General features: G+C 48.6%; 1 protein-coding gene across 2 annotated transcripts in view; it reads left to right on the forward strand.

The window, feature by feature from the left end:
* tgfbr2b (transforming growth factor beta receptor 2b) overlaps window positions 1-17,333 on the forward strand; it is a 75,470-nt gene that overhangs the window by 22,035 nt on the left and 36,102 nt on the right. Inside the window, exons 2-4 of one of the 2 annotated variants that reach the window (XM_070880578.1) lie at window positions 3,466-3,628; window positions 4,413-4,621; window positions 14,640-15,442. In XM_070880578.1, the coding sequence (XP_070736679.1) occupies window positions 3,466-3,628; window positions 4,413-4,621; window positions 14,640-15,442 (1,175 nt within the window). The remainder of the gene's footprint in view (window positions 1-3,465; window positions 3,629-4,412; window positions 4,622-14,639; window positions 15,443-17,333) is intronic. The other variant, XM_070880580.1, reaches the window with a different exon arrangement.

The raw sequence follows: 17,333 nt of genomic DNA on the forward strand, positions 1-17,333 counted from the left end.
AGTGCATTTGGAAAGAGGTGACATGATAGGTCCAAGTCAGCATGGATTTGTGAAAGGGAAATCATGCTTGACAAATCTTCTGGAATTTTTTGAGGATGTTTCCAGTAGAGTGGATAAGGGAGAACCAGTTGATGTGGTATATTTGGACTTTCAGAAGGCGTTCGACAAGGTCCCACACAAGAGATTGATGTGCAAAGTTAGAGCACATGGGATTGGGGGTAGTGTACTGACATAGATTGAGAACTGGTTGTCAGACAGGAAGCAAAGAGTAGGAGTAAATGGGTACTTTTCAGAATGGCAGACAATGACTAGTGGGGTACCGCAAGGTTCTGTGCTGGGGCCCCAGCTGTTTACACTGTACATTAATGATTTAGATGAGGGGATTAAATGTAGTATCTCCAAATTTGCGGATGACACTAAGTTGGGTGGCAGTGTGAGCTGCGAGGAGGATGCTGTGAGGCTGCAGAGCGACTTGGATAGGTTAGGTGAGTGGGCAAATGCATGGCAGATGAAGTATAATGTGGATAAATGTGAGGTTATCCACTTTGGTGGTAAAATGTTGGGGAAGTCCAGAACCAGAGGTCACAGTCTAAGGATAAGGGGTAAGCCATTTAGGACCGAGATGCGGAGGAACTTCTTCACCCAGAGAGTGGTGAACCTATGGAATTCTCTACCACAGAAAGTTGTTGAGGCCAATTCACTAAATATATTCAAAAAGGAGTTAGATGAGGTCCTTACTACTAGGGGGATCAAGGGGTATGGCGAGAAAGCAGGAATGGGGTACTGAAGTTGAATGTTCAGCCATGAACTCATTGAATGGCGGTGCAGGCTAGAAGGGCCGAATGGCCTACTCCTGCACCTATTTTCTATGTTTCTATGTTTCTATGTTCCCAGTTTGATTGCTGAACTCTTAATAAATTAATTCTTGGGATGTGGCCGTTGCTGGCAAGGCCGGCATTTATTGGCCATCATTAGTTGCCTTTGAGAAGGTGGTGGTGAGTTGCCGCCTTGAACCGTTGCAGTCCGTGTGGTAAAGGTAACCCCATAATACTGTTGGGTAGCGAATTCCAGGATTTCGGCACAACCACGATGAAGGAATGGCCGACATATGTCCAAGTTGAGATGTTGTGTGATTTGGAGGTGATGGTGTTCCCTTGCATCTGCTGCCCTTGTCCTTCCAGGTGGTGGAGGTCGGGCGTTTGGAAGGTGCTGTCGAAGATTGAGTTGCTGCGTGTATCTTGTAGATAGTACACAATGCAGCCATGTGCACCAGTGGTGAAGGGAGTCAATGTTCAAGGTGATGGATAGGCTGCTTTGTCCTGGATGAGCTGCCCACTCTCAAGCAAGGGAACTGAAGGGCAGCTAAGATTCATCTGACCACTGAAGGGACGTGAAAAAATTAGCCAGTGGCCTGCTCCTGACTCCCCTTCTGGATAACACAGGTGGGCTGTGAATGTTGGGTGAGGACAGAATGGACGCGGGGCTGTATGATTGAATAGCTAGCCATTTGGCAGGGTAAAAATAACCCGATGGGTGCAAATGCCTGTAACAACCATATTCCAGAAAGAATCAGGACACATATGGGAGAAAACTGGGAAGAAGAAAAAAAATGTAAAACTTACCTGTTAGAATATATTCCATTCTGATCCACCTATCCGCTTGCTGGGTTTAATTTCTGAGCACAATCTATTTGGGAATTGGAGAGAGAAAGAAAAACTTGCATTTATATAGCACCTTTCATGTCCCAAAGTGCTTTATAGCCAATGAAATACTTTTTGATGCGTAGTCACTGTTGAAATCTAGCTAATGCAGCAACCAATTTGTGCAGAGCAATGTCCCATAGATAGCAATGAGGTAATGACCAAATAATCTGTTTGTGATGTTTGTTGTAGGATAAATACTGGCAAGGATACCGTGGCTAACTCCCTGCTCTTCTTCGAAGAGATCTTTTACGTCCACCTGAGAGAGCAGACAGGGCATCGGTTTAATATCTCATTCGGAAGACGGTACCTCTTCAGTACTGCCTCTGTACTGCACTGCAATGTCAGCCTAGCTTATGCGCTCAAGTCTCTGGAGTGGAGCTTGAACCCATGACCTGACTCCGAGGCGAGTGTTGCCCACTGACTCTCAGCTGACACATCATGCAGAGGCTAATGGCCACAGCAGTCCTATGCATAGGTGGTGATTAGTAGAATGGAATCGAAGATATCTGAAGGCAGCTCTGTTTCAAAATTAATTAGAATTTTAGCAAATACTGGGCCAGGGTCACAAATACACAAAGGATAGAGGTTGTGCTGGTTTCTTTGGTGCAATTCGGACAAAGTCGGCATAACCCACGCAAAAGATCACAGACGTTTAAGCTTTTGCGCTAGTTTAAAAAACGTTGTGCTAGAAGCAGGCCCCACCCACAAAACTGGCCACACCCCCAGGGGGGGATTAATCACCATGGCGCGTTTCTACTAATTGCACTCATTTGCATGCCTTCAAGGAGGCTCTTAAAAATTAACCTGGTTCTTTTGGACGCAAGGAGACTAATAGACACATTTTAAAAGCATTTGAATATAATTTTTTAACTTATTAAGAAACTGACCCCAATATAACTAGCAAATGATTCTGTATATTTTTTTTTGTGTTTTTCAGTTATTTAAAATCTGATTACTCACAAGTGTTAACATAGAAAACATAGAAAATAGGTGCAGGAGTAGGCTATTCGGCCCTTCGAGCCTGCACCGCCTTTCAATGAGCTCATGGCTGAACAGTCAGCTGTATTAATCAAAATGAACCACTATCATTCTTAAATATATTGAGGAACTTTTTTTTTAAAGCAAATTTTTATTTTTAGAAGTTAAGTTTTGAAACACTGCTCTATTGCTCTGGGCAAGGCAAATCATGAGTTTAGCAATATGTATGCAAATGAGATTGAGCGGTAACCTAAAGGGAGAAAAATACACTTCTCTAAACGGGCGCAAATTGACGATTATGCCCAAACCTGAAGCTTGCTATTACCACTGGTGGGATCATTGGTAACCAGAGGACACAAATTTAAGGTAATTAGGAAAGGAGCCAGGTAAGAGATGAATAGAATTTTTTTACTCGGCGATTTTGTTATGAGCTGTAATGTACTATCAGAAAGGCTGGTGGAAGCAGATTCAATAGTAACTTTCTAAAGGGAATTGGATCTTTACTTTACTTTAAAAAGGACAAATTTGAAAGGCTATGGGGAAAGAGCAGGGGAGTGTGACTAATTGGATTGCTCTTTCAAGAGCCAGTAAAGGCATGATGGGCCGAATGGCATCCTTCTGTACTATTCACTGATTCGATTCCTGGCGGATACCAGAGCTGGATTTGGCACTTTACAAAGTATCTTTTGCAATAATGTGTATTTTTATTCTTTGTTTAGAAAGGAAGTCTGTGTGGACTGATTTGTTGGTAAGTTTAACCCTTATTGTTCTCTTCCATCAAAAGATGAATTCTTGAAGATTCTGGAGCAAAAGCAATACGGGGTGGGAAATCTCTGCAAGTTCTGTGACATCGAGGCCACCGAGTGCACCAACAGTGGTGTCTGTAGCAGTAACTGCTCCAAGACCTCCATCTGTGAGAAGAAGGAAGAAGTGTGTGTCTCGATCTGGTAAATGAACCCCTCCTCTTCCCAATTTATTCTGATTTCACCGTAGCCAGGGTCTCCGTCGCAAAGGTATATTTTTATATGCTATTGACCAGGGGAACGTAAAAGATCCCACAATGCAATTTGAGGACGAGCTGGGGAATTTTTTCTGGTGTCCTGAACATCATTTATCCCTCAACCGACACCTAAAACACATAATCGGGCCATTTATCTCATTGCTATTTGTGGGATCTTGCTATGCACAAATTGAAGCCACTTTTCTTACTTTTTTCACACAAAGTGTAGTGGAAATGTGAAATTCTTGGCTGATCTGTACCTCAACTCCATTTACCTGCCTTTGCTCGCTATCACTTGATACTATTGCCTAATAAAAATCTATCGTTTTCTGTCTTGAAAGTTTCAATTGACCCCCAGCATCCGCAGCCTTTTGGAGAACAGAATTCCAGATTTTTATTACCCTTTATTTGGAAATGCGCTTCCAGCTTTTACTCCCCAGTGGCCAAGCTCTAATTAAGATTGTGCCACTTGTTCTGGTTACCTCCAACAGAGGAAATCGATTTTCTGCATCTACCCTATCAAATTCTTTTATCGTTTTAAACACGGTAGGCCTAGGTCTGTCAAGCTCATTGGAGTTCGGCCTACTTTTGACATGTCAGACCTGTACTAGAAGTTGTATTGAGTCTCTTGCCTCTTCTGGTACATTCCATACTCGGTCGTCACAAAGTCCTTTTATCTGTTTTTCCTCACACCTTTAATTTTAGCACTTCTGCTTTTTCTTAAACTTTAGGAGCAAGCAAGATGCCACGGTAACAGTAGAAACACTGTGCCATCTTCCAACAATCCCTCTGTATGGATACCTACTGGACGACTACAATAATACAGAATGCAAGATGAAAGAAAAGAAGGTTCCGGGCTCTGTGTTCTACATGTGCTCATGCTCGATTACAGAGGAATGCAATGATCGCCTGATATTTAGTGATGAAGTCGGTATGTTGGGTGAGATGATTATGAAACATGTTTGTTGTTATGTCCGTGTGTGTGTGCGACACATTATCAGACTGTTAATCAGCCAGCGAATCCTTCCACTATTTCATATTCTCCAAGGGAAGAGTGCAAAGATACTACAACTTGTTGACTATGAAGAGCTTTAGGACTTCCTGGTGACATGAAGGGTGCGATATAAGTGCAAGTCTCCTTATTTACAGATGTAATATAATCATGAGCTGTCTTGTAGCACACCCAGGTTTCACTGATCTTGTAGTTTATCATCTTGTCCCCTGGTTCACCCTTCTGATTTGTTGCAGCTTGGAGGTGTTTAATAATTTGTGAAGTTAAATTGCTTTTGCAATATGAATTCAAGGTGATGAGCACTCAACATAGGAAGAGTGCCTGAAAAGTCAAACCAATGTTTTTAATAGTTTAAACCCATCTGGTACTTAAATCTTTCAAGTCTGTTCAGTGTTACTGATTGACCATAATTCTGCTTGCACTTACTGCAGTCATCAGAGTTGGTGAACTTCATGCCTTGGTGATTGATCCATCTAATCCTGTTTGGCACTTCTAAAACCAATTTGAGAAAGACTGTATCTCAGGAATTCCTAATGCTGACATTCGTCCCTCCATCCCCTATGCTGCTATCTTGACGCTCACAGCATGTTGCGAGGAGGGGCAAATAGTTGCTTCAGTCCGTGTTACTGTTAGAACAGCAACGTGCATTTATATAGTGCTTTTAACAGAGTAAAAAGTCCCAAGGCACTTCACAGGACTATCAAACAGAATTTGACACTGAGTCACATAAGGAGATATTGGGACAGGTGACCAAAAGCTTTGCCAAAGAGATATGTTTTAAGCAGCGTCTTGAAGGAAGAGGTTTAGGGAGGAAATTCCAGAACCTAGGGCATTGGCAACTGAAGGCATGGCCGCCAATGGTGGAGCGAAGAAAATCAGGGATACACAAGTGGCCAGAATTGGAGAAGCACAGCAATCTCGGAGGGTTGACGGGTAGGAGGAGATTACAGAGCTGAGATGGGGCGAGTCCATGGAGGAATTTGAAAATTAGGATGAGGATTTTAAAATTGAGACATTGCAGAATGGAGCCAGTGTATGTCAGCGAGCACAGGGGTGATGGATGAATGGGGCTTTGTGAGTTAGGACATGGGCAGCAAAGTTTTGGATGAGCTCTAGATTACTGAGAGTGCAAAGTGGGAGGCTGGCCAGGAGTGCATTGGAATAGTCGAGCCGAGAGGTAACAAAGGCCTGGATGAGGGGCTCAGCAGCAGAGGCAGGGTGGAGATGGGCAATGTTACGGAGGTGGAAGTAGGCGGTCTTGACGATGGAGAGGATATGGGATCGGAGTTCAGCTCAGGTTCAATGGGACGGCAAGGTTGCGAACAGTCTGGTTTAGCCTCAGACTGTGGCTAGGGAGAGGGATGGAGTCAGTGGTTAGAGAATGGAGTTTGTGGCTGGGACTGAAGACAATGGCTTTGGGTCTTCCCAATTTTTGATTGAAGCAAATTTCTGCTCATCGAACACTGGATGCCAGGCGAGCAGTGTGACAAATCAGACAATGGGGATAACAGACTTGGGTGGCTGATGAAGGCCCTTTGATGTCTGAAACCCTTTGATGCCCTTGTGTTAAGTGTAAGCCACTAAAAAAGTGGAAGGAGCCTGCCTTGTGTAAACTTAACTCATCAAAGGCTGGATTCTTTAACTACCTGAAAAATGAGGTTGAAGTCACTATTTAAACAGCATTTGAAGATTCCAGCTGTCCTCTCTCTCTTTACATGAACTGAAAACAGATTGTCTGCTGCTTGCGTCGTGTACTGTATCTGTGGTTGGAAGCGAATCATGTGTCTGATCTCAGACGTGTGGTTTCCTGTCTGTGTTTAAATTTACCAGCACATCAAAGCCTGCTGCTCCCCAAGCCATGTTTACATGCAGATAACGCTTGCACTCATTTATTGTGGACTGACTGATGTCCAAGTTGAACATCTCAAAGTTGGTTCTTGGTTGGGCTCTTGTATGTAAACGTCGTTGTCCGCGATACCCAGGCCTGAGCTCGAGTAGTTCCCAGTTAACGCCTTTCCTTTTCACAGTCGCCCATCATCCCTGGTCTGTGCTCACTGGAGATTGCATGTAGATTTTAAACTGCTGCAGTTCAATGTTGCACCACATCTCATTTTACGGTGATTTTGACAGTTTGCATTTTTTTTAAAAATCAGCAATCCCTCTCTCCCTCTCTTACTCTGTTTCTCTCCCTCTCTTTCAACCTCTTTATCCTGCTGCGCCCCCCGCCCGCTTCCCCACGCCCCCCGCCCGCTTCCCCGCTTCCCCACGCCCCCCCGCCCGCTTCCCCACGCCCCCCCGCCCGCTTCCCCACGCCCCCCGCCCGCTTCCCCACGCCCCCCCGCCCGCTTCCCCACGCCCCCCCGCCCGCTTCCCCGCTTCCCCATGCCCCCCCGCCCGCTTCCCCACGCCCCCCCGCCCGCTTCCCCACGCCCCCCCGCCCGCTTCCCCACGCCCCCCCGCCCGCTTCCCCACGCCCCCCCGCCCGCTTCCCCACGCCCCCCCGCCCGCTTCCCCACGCCCCCCCGCCCGCTTCCCGACGCCCCCCCGCCCGCTTCCCCACGCCCCCCCGCCCGCTTCCCCACGCCCCCCCCGCCCGCTTCCCCACGCCCCCCCGCCCGCTTCCCCACGCCCCCCCGCCCGCTTCCCCACGCCCCCCCGCCCGCTTCCCCACGCCCCCCCCGCCCGCTTCCCCACGCCCCCCCGCCCGCTTCCCCACGCCCCCCCGCCCGCTTCCCCCCGCCCCCCCGCCCGCTTCCCCACGCCCCCCCCGCCCGCTTCCCCGCCGCCCCCCCCGCCCGCTTCCCCGCCGCCCCCCCCGCCCGCTTCCCCGCCGCCCCCCGCCCGCTTCCCCGCCGCCCCCCGCCCGCTTCCCCGCCGCCCCCCGCCCGCTTCCCCACGCCCCCCCGCCCGCTTCCCCACGCCCCCCCGCCCGCTTCCCCACGCCCGCTTCCCCGCCGCCCCCCGCCCGCTTCCCCGCCGCCCCCCGCCCGCTTCCCCGTCGCCCCCCGCCCGCTTCCCCACGCCCCCCCGCCCGCTTCCCCACGCCCGCTTCCCCGCCGCCCCCCGCCCGCTTCCCCGCCGCCCCCCGCCCGCTTCCCCACGCCCCCCCGCCCGCTTCCCCGCCGCCCCCCGCCCGCTTCCCCGCCGCCCCCCGCCCGCTTCCCCACGCCCCCCCGCCCGCTTCCCCACGCCCCCCCGCCCGCTTCCCCACGCCCCCCCGCCCGCTTCCCCACGCCCCCCCGCCCGCTTCCCCACGCCCCCCCGCCCGCTCCCCCGCCCGCTTCCCCACGCCCCCCGCCCGCTTCCCCGCTTCCCCGCCGCCCCCCGCCCGCTTCCCCGCCCGCTTCCCCACGCCCCCCCGCCCGCTTCCCCACGCCCCCCCGCCCGCTTCCCCCCGCCCCCCCGCCCGCTTCCCCCCGCCCCCCCGCCCGCTTCCCCCGCCCGCTTCCCCGCCGCCCCTCGCCCGCTTCCCCGCGCCCCCCCGCCCGCTTCTTGCCCCCCCTTCTCCTCTCCCCCTCCCTTCTCCCCTCCCTCCCCCCTCCCCCTCCCCCCCCCACGCTTCTCCTCCCCCTCCCCCCCCCCTGCTCCTTCCGCCTCCCTCTCGTGCGTCCCCCTCTCTGCCCTCGACCCCCTCTCTGCCCCCGACCCCTCTCACCCCCTCTCTGCCCCAGCTCCTCTCTCCATTTCCTGCTCACTCTCTCTCTTTCTCTTGCTCCCTCTCTCTCGTTCCCTCCCTCTCTCTCGGGGCCTATCTGGTTGAGACAGTCTCGCCAATATTTGGCCCGAATTCCACATGAAACAACTGTAAATATTTTACAGACTTTCTGAATGTCTGACAGAAACAATTAATGGCTACTTGGACGTCCACAGTGTTCTGTATAAATTCCTCGGCTCTCCGTGCTGGAATGTATTTACGAGGCGCATTCACCCTCTTCTGGAAATTGCCTGGAGTGGGCAATAAACAGTCAGGTGCTGGCTAAAATTGTTTGCTTCTATTTGTTTCAGACAGATTCTACAGTCAATCTGCTCTGTGCTTCAAACTGATTCTCTGTCTGTTCTATCACTGTCTTCTACTGACTGTGCTGACAGTAACCAGACTCACTTGGAATCTCTGGGCTATTTTCCCACACCTTTTACCTGTTGCCAAACTCAGCAGAAACAGTGAACAGTGAACGGGGACAGGGGGTGAGGTAAGAGTTGGAATGCATTCGGGAAAGAAGCAGACAGTTGTGCACAGATCCTACAAGCCTAGCTGGCCTCCTTGGCAGTGAATCTGCACAGGTTTTTTTATGAGGGGTGTGCATTGTTTATACAGCTGCTCAAACACGATTGCTTCTAAATCTACTGAGCCCAGATATTGGAGTTATCAATGGACAGGCTCAGGTTGAGTTCCAAGGCTATTTCCCACCATCGTTCAGACAGATGGTTGCACAGTCCTGCCGTGGCTCAGTGGGTAGCACTTTCGCCTCTGAGTCAGAAGGTTGTGGGTTCAAGGCCCACTCCAGAGACTTGATCACGTTTTCTAGGCTAACGCTCCAGTGCAGTGCTGAGGGAGTGCTGCGACGTCTGAGGTGCCATCTTTCGGATGCGACGTTACACCGAGGCCCTGTCTGCCCTCTCTGGTGGATGTAAAACACCCCGTGAAACTGTTTCAAAGAGCAGGAGAGTTTTCCCTGATATCCTAGCCATTATTTATCCATCAACCAACATTACCAAAAAAGCAGACGATCTGGTCATTGTTGCATTGCTGCTTGTGGGATCTTGTGCATAAATTGGCTGCGCATTTCTCACATTACAACAGTGACTTTGTTTGGTTGTAAAGTGCTTTGGAATGGCATGAGATTGTGAAAGGTGCTATAAAAATGCAAGTTTTCTCTTCAGTGAAAACCAGCCATTCTGTTGCCAGCACGGGTTTCTCTGCTTCAAACAGCGCTACACGTGCGAAATATATGTCCGGCAAACCTTTATGGTTTGGCTCAGGGAGAGAAGTGGCACACGACTTTCATCACGGCATCATCTCCACTTGCTTTTGTGTCATCACCTCGCGCATTCGATCATGGGCAGAAGAAAACAACATGTCATGAAACCCCTTTAAAATTGTGGCAGCTTTGCAAGCTGAATTTGGACTGACTGGATGTTTTGGCTAGTTCAGCTAGGAATTCCCCTGGTGGATCATTGCTTAAATAAACGAATGGTTTGATAGTGAACTACGTTAATTACCTCAGCAGGTACCTGAATCCAGCCAAAGTTGGGCACTCTGGTGTTGGATACTATTCTTGTCCCTCCATAAACTTGAGCTCATCCAAGACTCTCCTGTCCAGCAACTCCCCAAGGACTTGCTTAAGCAATCTACTACTCAACATGATACCTCCCCAAAACTCTATGGCCTAAATCCTAACTCGCACCAAATCCCCTTCACCCATCACCCCTGTGCTCGCTGACCTACATTGGCGCCTGGTCCCACAAAGTCTCGATTCTAAAGTTCTTATTCTTGTGTTCAAATCCTTCCATGGCCCCTCCGCTTCCTATCTCTATAAAGTCCTCTAGCCCTATAGTTCTCCGAGAACTCTGCGTACTCCAATTCTGGCCTCTTGTGCATCCCCCACTCCCTTCACCCCACCATTGGTGGCCGTGCCTTCAGCAGTCTCGGCTCTAAGCTCTGGAATTCCTTCCCTAAACTTCTCCGCCTATCTAATTCACTCTCCTCCTTTAAGATACTACTTTAAAGCTGCCTCTTTGACCAAGCTTTTGATTACCTGTCTTAATGTCTCCTTCTTTTGCTTAGTGTCAAATTTTGTTTGATAATCGCTCCTGTGAAGCGCCTTGGGACATTTTAGTATGTTAAAGGTGCTATATAAATGCAAATTGTTGTCTTTTTTTTTTCTTCCTTCAATTTCCGTCTGACATTTCTCTCCCTCCTGAAAGAGGTGCCTTATGTATCTATTAAAATGAGTTACAGTTTGATCAGGCACTGTGCACCTGTGACCTCCTGTAACCATATCACTTCAAGTGGACTGGTGAATCGCCTCTCAGAGGTGCTAACCACTCTCTTGAGACCTCTTCCCAAGTGGCTGCTCTTCACGTGTCGGCCTAGACAGCAAATGTCAGCAAACCAAATGTCCAAAGGTGGTCATCCGGTCCTTTATTTTTTGCAGAAACTATTGGATAAATGAAGAGGAGCAAGATCTTACCTCTACCGAGGCCAGTTAAAGCACCCCCTCCTTGCCAATCAACCCTCTGGTGATCAGGGATTGAACTTGGGATCATCCTGACCCAGATGCCTCAGTGCCAAGCAGCTCCGAGCCATTTTCTCATTTGAATGCACTTACACTGCCATTTCTAGGAGGGAGTTAGAGAAAGTGTTACTGCTCACCTGATTAATGGGAATGGTTTCACTCTGATACACTTAGTGCTACATGTTTGGCTGATCAGAACCAGAATTTCCACCTTTTCACCTAGGAGGGCATGCATTTTGAAAATGGCCTGAAAGAATTGTAAACCCAGGCGCATACTCCCATCCTTCATGTGGATGGTTAGCTGCAGGATATATGTGGGATACGCTTCATTTTCAACAAATGATTTCCCCGGTTAGGTTTGCTAACTCTCCAGGATTGTCGCGGAGTCCCCAGGAATGAAAGATTAATTTCTTGCGCACTGCTGTGAACACCCCAGGAAAAATAATGATTTTCTTTGAACACTTTTGTTTACTTGTTGTAAATATATTGGTGATGAGTTGGGGGAAAGTTTATTTGACTGGGTGGGCCAGTTGGAGATGGGAGGTCATGTGATGAAACCTCCAGGAATATGTCCAATCAGAAATGGCAACCCTATCCCTGGGTCTAATCAATTGTCTTATTATAAGTCTCCATATTTTTTAAGTCATAGAGTAGTTTTTGGTGGGATTATGAAGTGTCTGGTTCACAGCAGGTGAGCCGAGTGTCTTCTAATCCCAAAGATAGCGTAAATTAGGCCTGATTCCTGTTAGCAGCCCGTGTGGGATCACTGCCAGTACTAAGTAACTCGCAACAGCTGCAGTTATTTTCCACTGCTGTGGTAATCCTGCTAACAGTGTTCATCCATGCTAATCCCTAAAGTTTGAATCCTGAAGTTAAACAAAAAAAAAAGATACCGAAGTATACTGGTTCACCAGCAAAGTGGAAAACGTGAAATATTTTAACCGCTGGGGATAGTGGGAGTTCGGCTCAAATGAGGACGTGTAAACAAGGCATACTCAGTGACGGCTTTCTTTTTGCAAATGTTATTGCTCGGACGCTTTTAGGGTCAGTGGCTCCCTTAGGCGATCCCAGCGTCTACTTGTTACGGGAGATGACTCCCACTGCCCCGTATCTGGGAAGTGTGACGATGAAACCTCCTTGTGATCCAGACTGCATCTCCATGTTTTACGCACATGCTCTCCTTTTAATCTCTCCGAAGATAACCCCACTTAACCTTGGTGAGGTTTGGTTTTGATTGTGAGTTGCTTCTTTCCACAGTAGATGGAATGTTGATGAGAGTTGCTTGGTGCAATTGCTACAACTTCTGTTTGCATACTGTTAAAGGAAGAACTTGCATTTATATAGCACCTTTCACAGCCTCGGGACATCCCAAGCCCTTAACAGCCAATGAAGCACTTCATAAGAACGTAAGAAATAGGAGCAGGAGAAGGCCATATGGCCCCTCGAGCCTGCTCTGCCATTTAATATGATCATGGCTGATGTGATCATGGACTCGGGTCCACTTCCCTGCCCGCTCTCCATAACCCCTTATTCCCTTTTCATTCAAGAAACTCTCTATATTTCTGTCTTAAATTTATTCAGTGTCCCAGCTTCCACAGCTCTCTAAGGCAGCAAATTCCTCAGATCCAACAATGCTCAGAGAAGAAATTTCTCCTCATCTCAGTTTTAAATGGGCGGCCCCTTTATTCTAAGATTATGCACTCTAGTTCTAGTCTCCCCCATCAGTGGAAACATCCTCTCTGCATCCACCTTGTCAACCCCCCACCCTCATAATCCTATACGTTTCGATAAGATCACCTCTCATTCTTCTGAATTCCAATGAGTAGAGGCCCAACCTACTCAACCTTTCCTCATAGGCCAACCCCCTCATCTCTGGAATCAACCTTGTGAACCTTCTCTGAACTGCCTCCAAAGCAAGTATATCCTTTCGTAAATATGGAAACCAAAACAGTACGCAGTATTCCAGGTGTGGTCTCACCAATACCGTGTACAACTGTAGCAAAACTTCCCTGCTTTTATACTCCATCCCCTTTGCAATAAAGGCCAAGATACCATTGGCCTTCCTGATCACTTGCTGTACCTGCATACTAATCTTTTGTGTTTCATGCACCAATACCCCCAGGTCCCGCTGTACTGCAGCACTTTGCAATCTTTCTCCATTTAAATGATAACTTGCTCTTTGATTTTTTTTCTGCCAAAGTGCATGACCTCACACATTCCAACATTATACTCCATCTGCCAAATTTTTGCCCATTCACTTAGCCTGTCTATATTCTTTTGCAGATTTGGTGTATCCTCCTCACACATTGCTTTTCCTCCCATCTTTGTATCATCAGCAAACTTGGCTATGTTACACTCAGTCCCTTCCTCCAAATCGTTAATATAGATTGTAAATAGTTGGGGTCCCAGCACTGATCCCTGCAGCATCCCACTGGTTACTGATTGTCAACCCGAGAATGAACCATTTATCCCAGCTCTCTGTTTTCTATTAGTTAGCCAATCCTCTATCCATGCTAATATATTACCCTCAACCCTGTGATCTTTTATCTTTTATGCAGTAACCTTTTATGTGGCACCCTGTCAAATGCCTTCTGGAAGTCCAAATACACCACATCCACTGGTTCCCCTTTATCCACCCTGTTCGTTACATCCTTAAAGAATTCTGGCAAATTTGTCAAACATGACTTCCCCTTCATAAATCCATGCTGACTCTGCCTGACTTTTTGAAGTGTAATCACTGTTGTAATGTAGGGAAACGCAGCAGCCAATTTGAGCACAGCAAGCTCCCACAAACAGCAATGTGATAATGACCAGATAATACGTGTTTAGTAATGTTGATTGAGGGATAAATATTGGCCAGGACACCAGGGAGAACTCCCCTGCTTTTCTTCAAAATAGTGCCATGGGATCTTTTACACCACCTGACAGGGCATACTGAGCCTCAGTTTAACGTCTCATCGAAAGTCGGCACCTCCGGCAGTACAGCATTCCCTCAGCACTACACTGGAGTGTCAGCCTAGATTGATGTGCTCAAGTCTCTGGAGTGGGACTTGAACCCACGATTTTGTGACTCCGAAGCGAGAGTGCTCCCAACTGAGCCACAGCTGACAATGGCGTGTGATCCGAGGAAATAGATGTAAAAGAAGGATCCAGAAACATTAGAGGCTTCAGAAACCAGCTAAAAATTATGGACTGAGCCATAGCTGACACTCCTTTAAAATTATTTTAAAAATTGAAAAATTAAAGAGCATACAAGTGCCTGTTCACTCAGTGGATCATCAAACTCAACCTAAAAGCATAGTCTCTCTGAATCCACCAAGTTCTAGGATTATCCAGCATGTAGCATGCAGCAACTGGGCTAGTAATCCCAATTGCCCACGGGGACTTGAAAAGCCCCAACACTCTGGTGAGCTCTTCCACTCTACAAGCACTGGTGCTGATCAATTTCGGTATTGCCATGTTTCATATGCAAATAGATTCATAAGATGTGGGATACTTTAGTTTTGTTTTATTTTCTGGTTGTGCTATTTTTAGGGGAATTTAAACTGAACTAAATGATAGCCGGTTTGATACACGAATAAGTTAACTGTTTTTGGGCTATTCCTGCTTTTTCTTTTAGCCAAGAGATTTATCTTGCTAACTCTGTCTGACTGGTTGACTGTGTTGACCGTGTACTTGGCTCTTGCTCTGATGCTACCTCTCTCCTTTAGATCCTGGACAGGAGATCATGGAGGTTGTCCTCATCACTCTCGTCCCGCTGCTCATCATCGCTACCGTGGTGATCCTTGCCTTCTATTGGTACCGGGTTCAGAGACGGAGGAAGCTGAACAGAGAGTGGGCGAAGGATCAGAAGGGCAGGAAGCCGGGCCATCGGCACCGGACTCCAAATGGCCACAGTGAAGGCTGTGCCATTCGCCTCGATGATGATCAGTCTGACATCAGCTCCACTTGCGCCAACAACATTAACCACAACACCGAGCTGCTGCCCCTGGAGCTGGACACGGTGGTGGGTAAGGGGCGCTTCGCCGAGGTGTACAAGGCCAAGCTGAGGCAGAGCACCTCTGAGCAGTTTGAGACGGTGGCAGCGAAGATCTTCCACTTTGATGAGTATGTGTCCTGGAAGAACGAGAAGGAGATCTTCTCCGACGTCAACCTGAAGCACGAGAACATTCTGCAGTTCCTGACGGCGGAGGAGCGCGAGACGGAAATGGGCAAGCAGTACTGGCTGATCACGGCCTACCACCCCCAGGGCAACCTGCAAGACTACCTTCTGAGACACGTCGTGAACTGGGAGGACCTATGCCTGCTGGGAGGATCGCTGGCCAGAGGGATTGCACACTTGCACAGCGATTACACGCCGTGCGGCAGGCCAAAGATTCCCATTGCCCACAGGGACCTCAAAAGCTCCAACATTCTGGTGAAAAATGACCTGACGTGTTGCCTGTGTGACTTTGGATTATCCTTAAGGCTGGAATCATCTCTCTCCGTGGATGATTTGGCAAACAGCGGACAGGTGAGTGCTAATCTTCAATTCCTTGGATTGAGAACTAATAATGGTGATTGCCCAAAGCTCTAGAATTCCCTCCCTAAACCTCTCACCTCCCTCTCCTCAATTATTAAAACCTACCTCTTTGACCAAGCTTTTGGTCACGTCCTAATATCTCCTTATGTGGCTCGGTGTCAAATGATGTTTGATTACTCTCCTGCGAAGTGCCGTCGGCCGTTTTACTAATGTTAAAGGCGCTATATAAATGCAAGTTGTTGTTGGCTGCAATAGACCGCTTCCAAAGAGCTGCGCTATGTCCCATAGTGTAGAGGCCAACCTATCTCCGGAGTGTTACAGGGCACACACACACACACACACACTCATAGGGAAAGCAGGCTGTAGTATTCGGGCGATATTATTGTAACCCTATCTCTGACACGTGCTCCCTCCAAGCATGAAATCATCACCAAACACTCAGAAAAAGCAAACCTTAAGCAGTCACAGATTGGCTACACAAAATTAAAGTTTTTAGTTCACAGTGATGGAGAAATACTGAGAGAAATAAAAAATAATCTGCCCACAAATTCTTTGGGGCTGAAATTACTCTGTGCTCCGATTGGGGGCGCCTTGCGCAGAAGTCCCACCCCCACCGCTGAACTGGGCTTGCCGTCCCTCAAAGGAAGCGGAATGCAATCTTGCGCGCTCCACTTCCTTTAGTGGCGCTTCTGGGGTGGTGAGTGAAACGCAACAACGCCCCTCCCCTTCACTTAAAGGGGAGGGCTGCTGCACACTCTGCAAGGCCTCTGATGGCAACCACCAGGGCAGCGTGGGATTGGGCCTGCAGCCTAGCATGCACACCTACACTATGGCGGCCTGGAGCACACCAGGGTAGCCTACGTAGAGCCGACCCAAGGGTCACCAATCCAGAAAAGATGGTGGCGCAGTTCGCTGGCACCCTCCCCTTTAAGTAGCATCCCGAGAGTGGTTGTCGGCCAATGCATTGACATCTGCCTGCGCCAGCCTCGAGGCCCGCGGGGCAATTTCCCCCGCGGAGCGGTAAGGGATCACCGTACACGGCGATGACATCATTGCCGGTTGTGTGATAGCCCACGGCTGCGCCGCTGCAAACATGCCCGCAATTTCCCGGGAGCCAATATTACCCCCCCCCCTCCCCGCCCCGCCTTCCGGAGGCATTATCAGGCCTCTTTTTTTTTTAAAAGAGTCAATTCCACCCCCTTCTATTAAGAGGTTTTCTGGAGTGCTACCAGGGTTACCAGACTTCAGTTATGTGAAGAGACTAGAGAAGCTGGGATTCGTCTCCTTAGAGCAGTGAAGGTTAGGGAAGATTTAATAGAGCTGTTCAAAATCATAAAGGGTTTTGAAAGAATGAATCAGGGTAAACTGTTTCCAGTGGCGGGAGGGTCAGTAACCAGAGGACACAGATTTCAGCTCATTGACAAAAGAACCCGAGCGGAGATGAGGAGAATTTTTTATGCAGCGTATTATTGTGATCGGAAATGCACTTTCTGAAAGGGTGGTGGAAGCAGATTCAATAGTAACTTTAAAAAGGGAATTGGATATACACTTGAAAAGAAACATTGTAGGGCTATGGGGAAAGAAAAGGGGAGTCGGACTAATTGGATAACTCTTTCAAGGAGCCGGCATAGGCACAGTGGGTCACCTCCTGTGCTGCATCATTCTCTTAGTTGGAAGAAGAGGAGCATGCCGGGGATCTCCAAGATGCTGTAATCGTGACCATCTTCAAGAAAGGAGATACGTCCAACTGCGGTAACTACAGAGGAATTTCCCTATTGTCTACCACAGGGAAAGTTATCGCAAGAATCCTCCTCAACTGTCTTCTCCCTGTGGCAGAAGAGCTCCGCCCACCAAGGGGCACAATGGACGTGATCTTCGTCAC

This window comes from Pristiophorus japonicus, chromosome 5 (assembly GCF_044704955.1).
Source record: "Pristiophorus japonicus isolate sPriJap1 chromosome 5, sPriJap1.hap1, whole genome shotgun sequence".
NCBI lineage: Eukaryota > Metazoa > Chordata > Chondrichthyes > Pristiophoridae > Pristiophorus > Pristiophorus japonicus.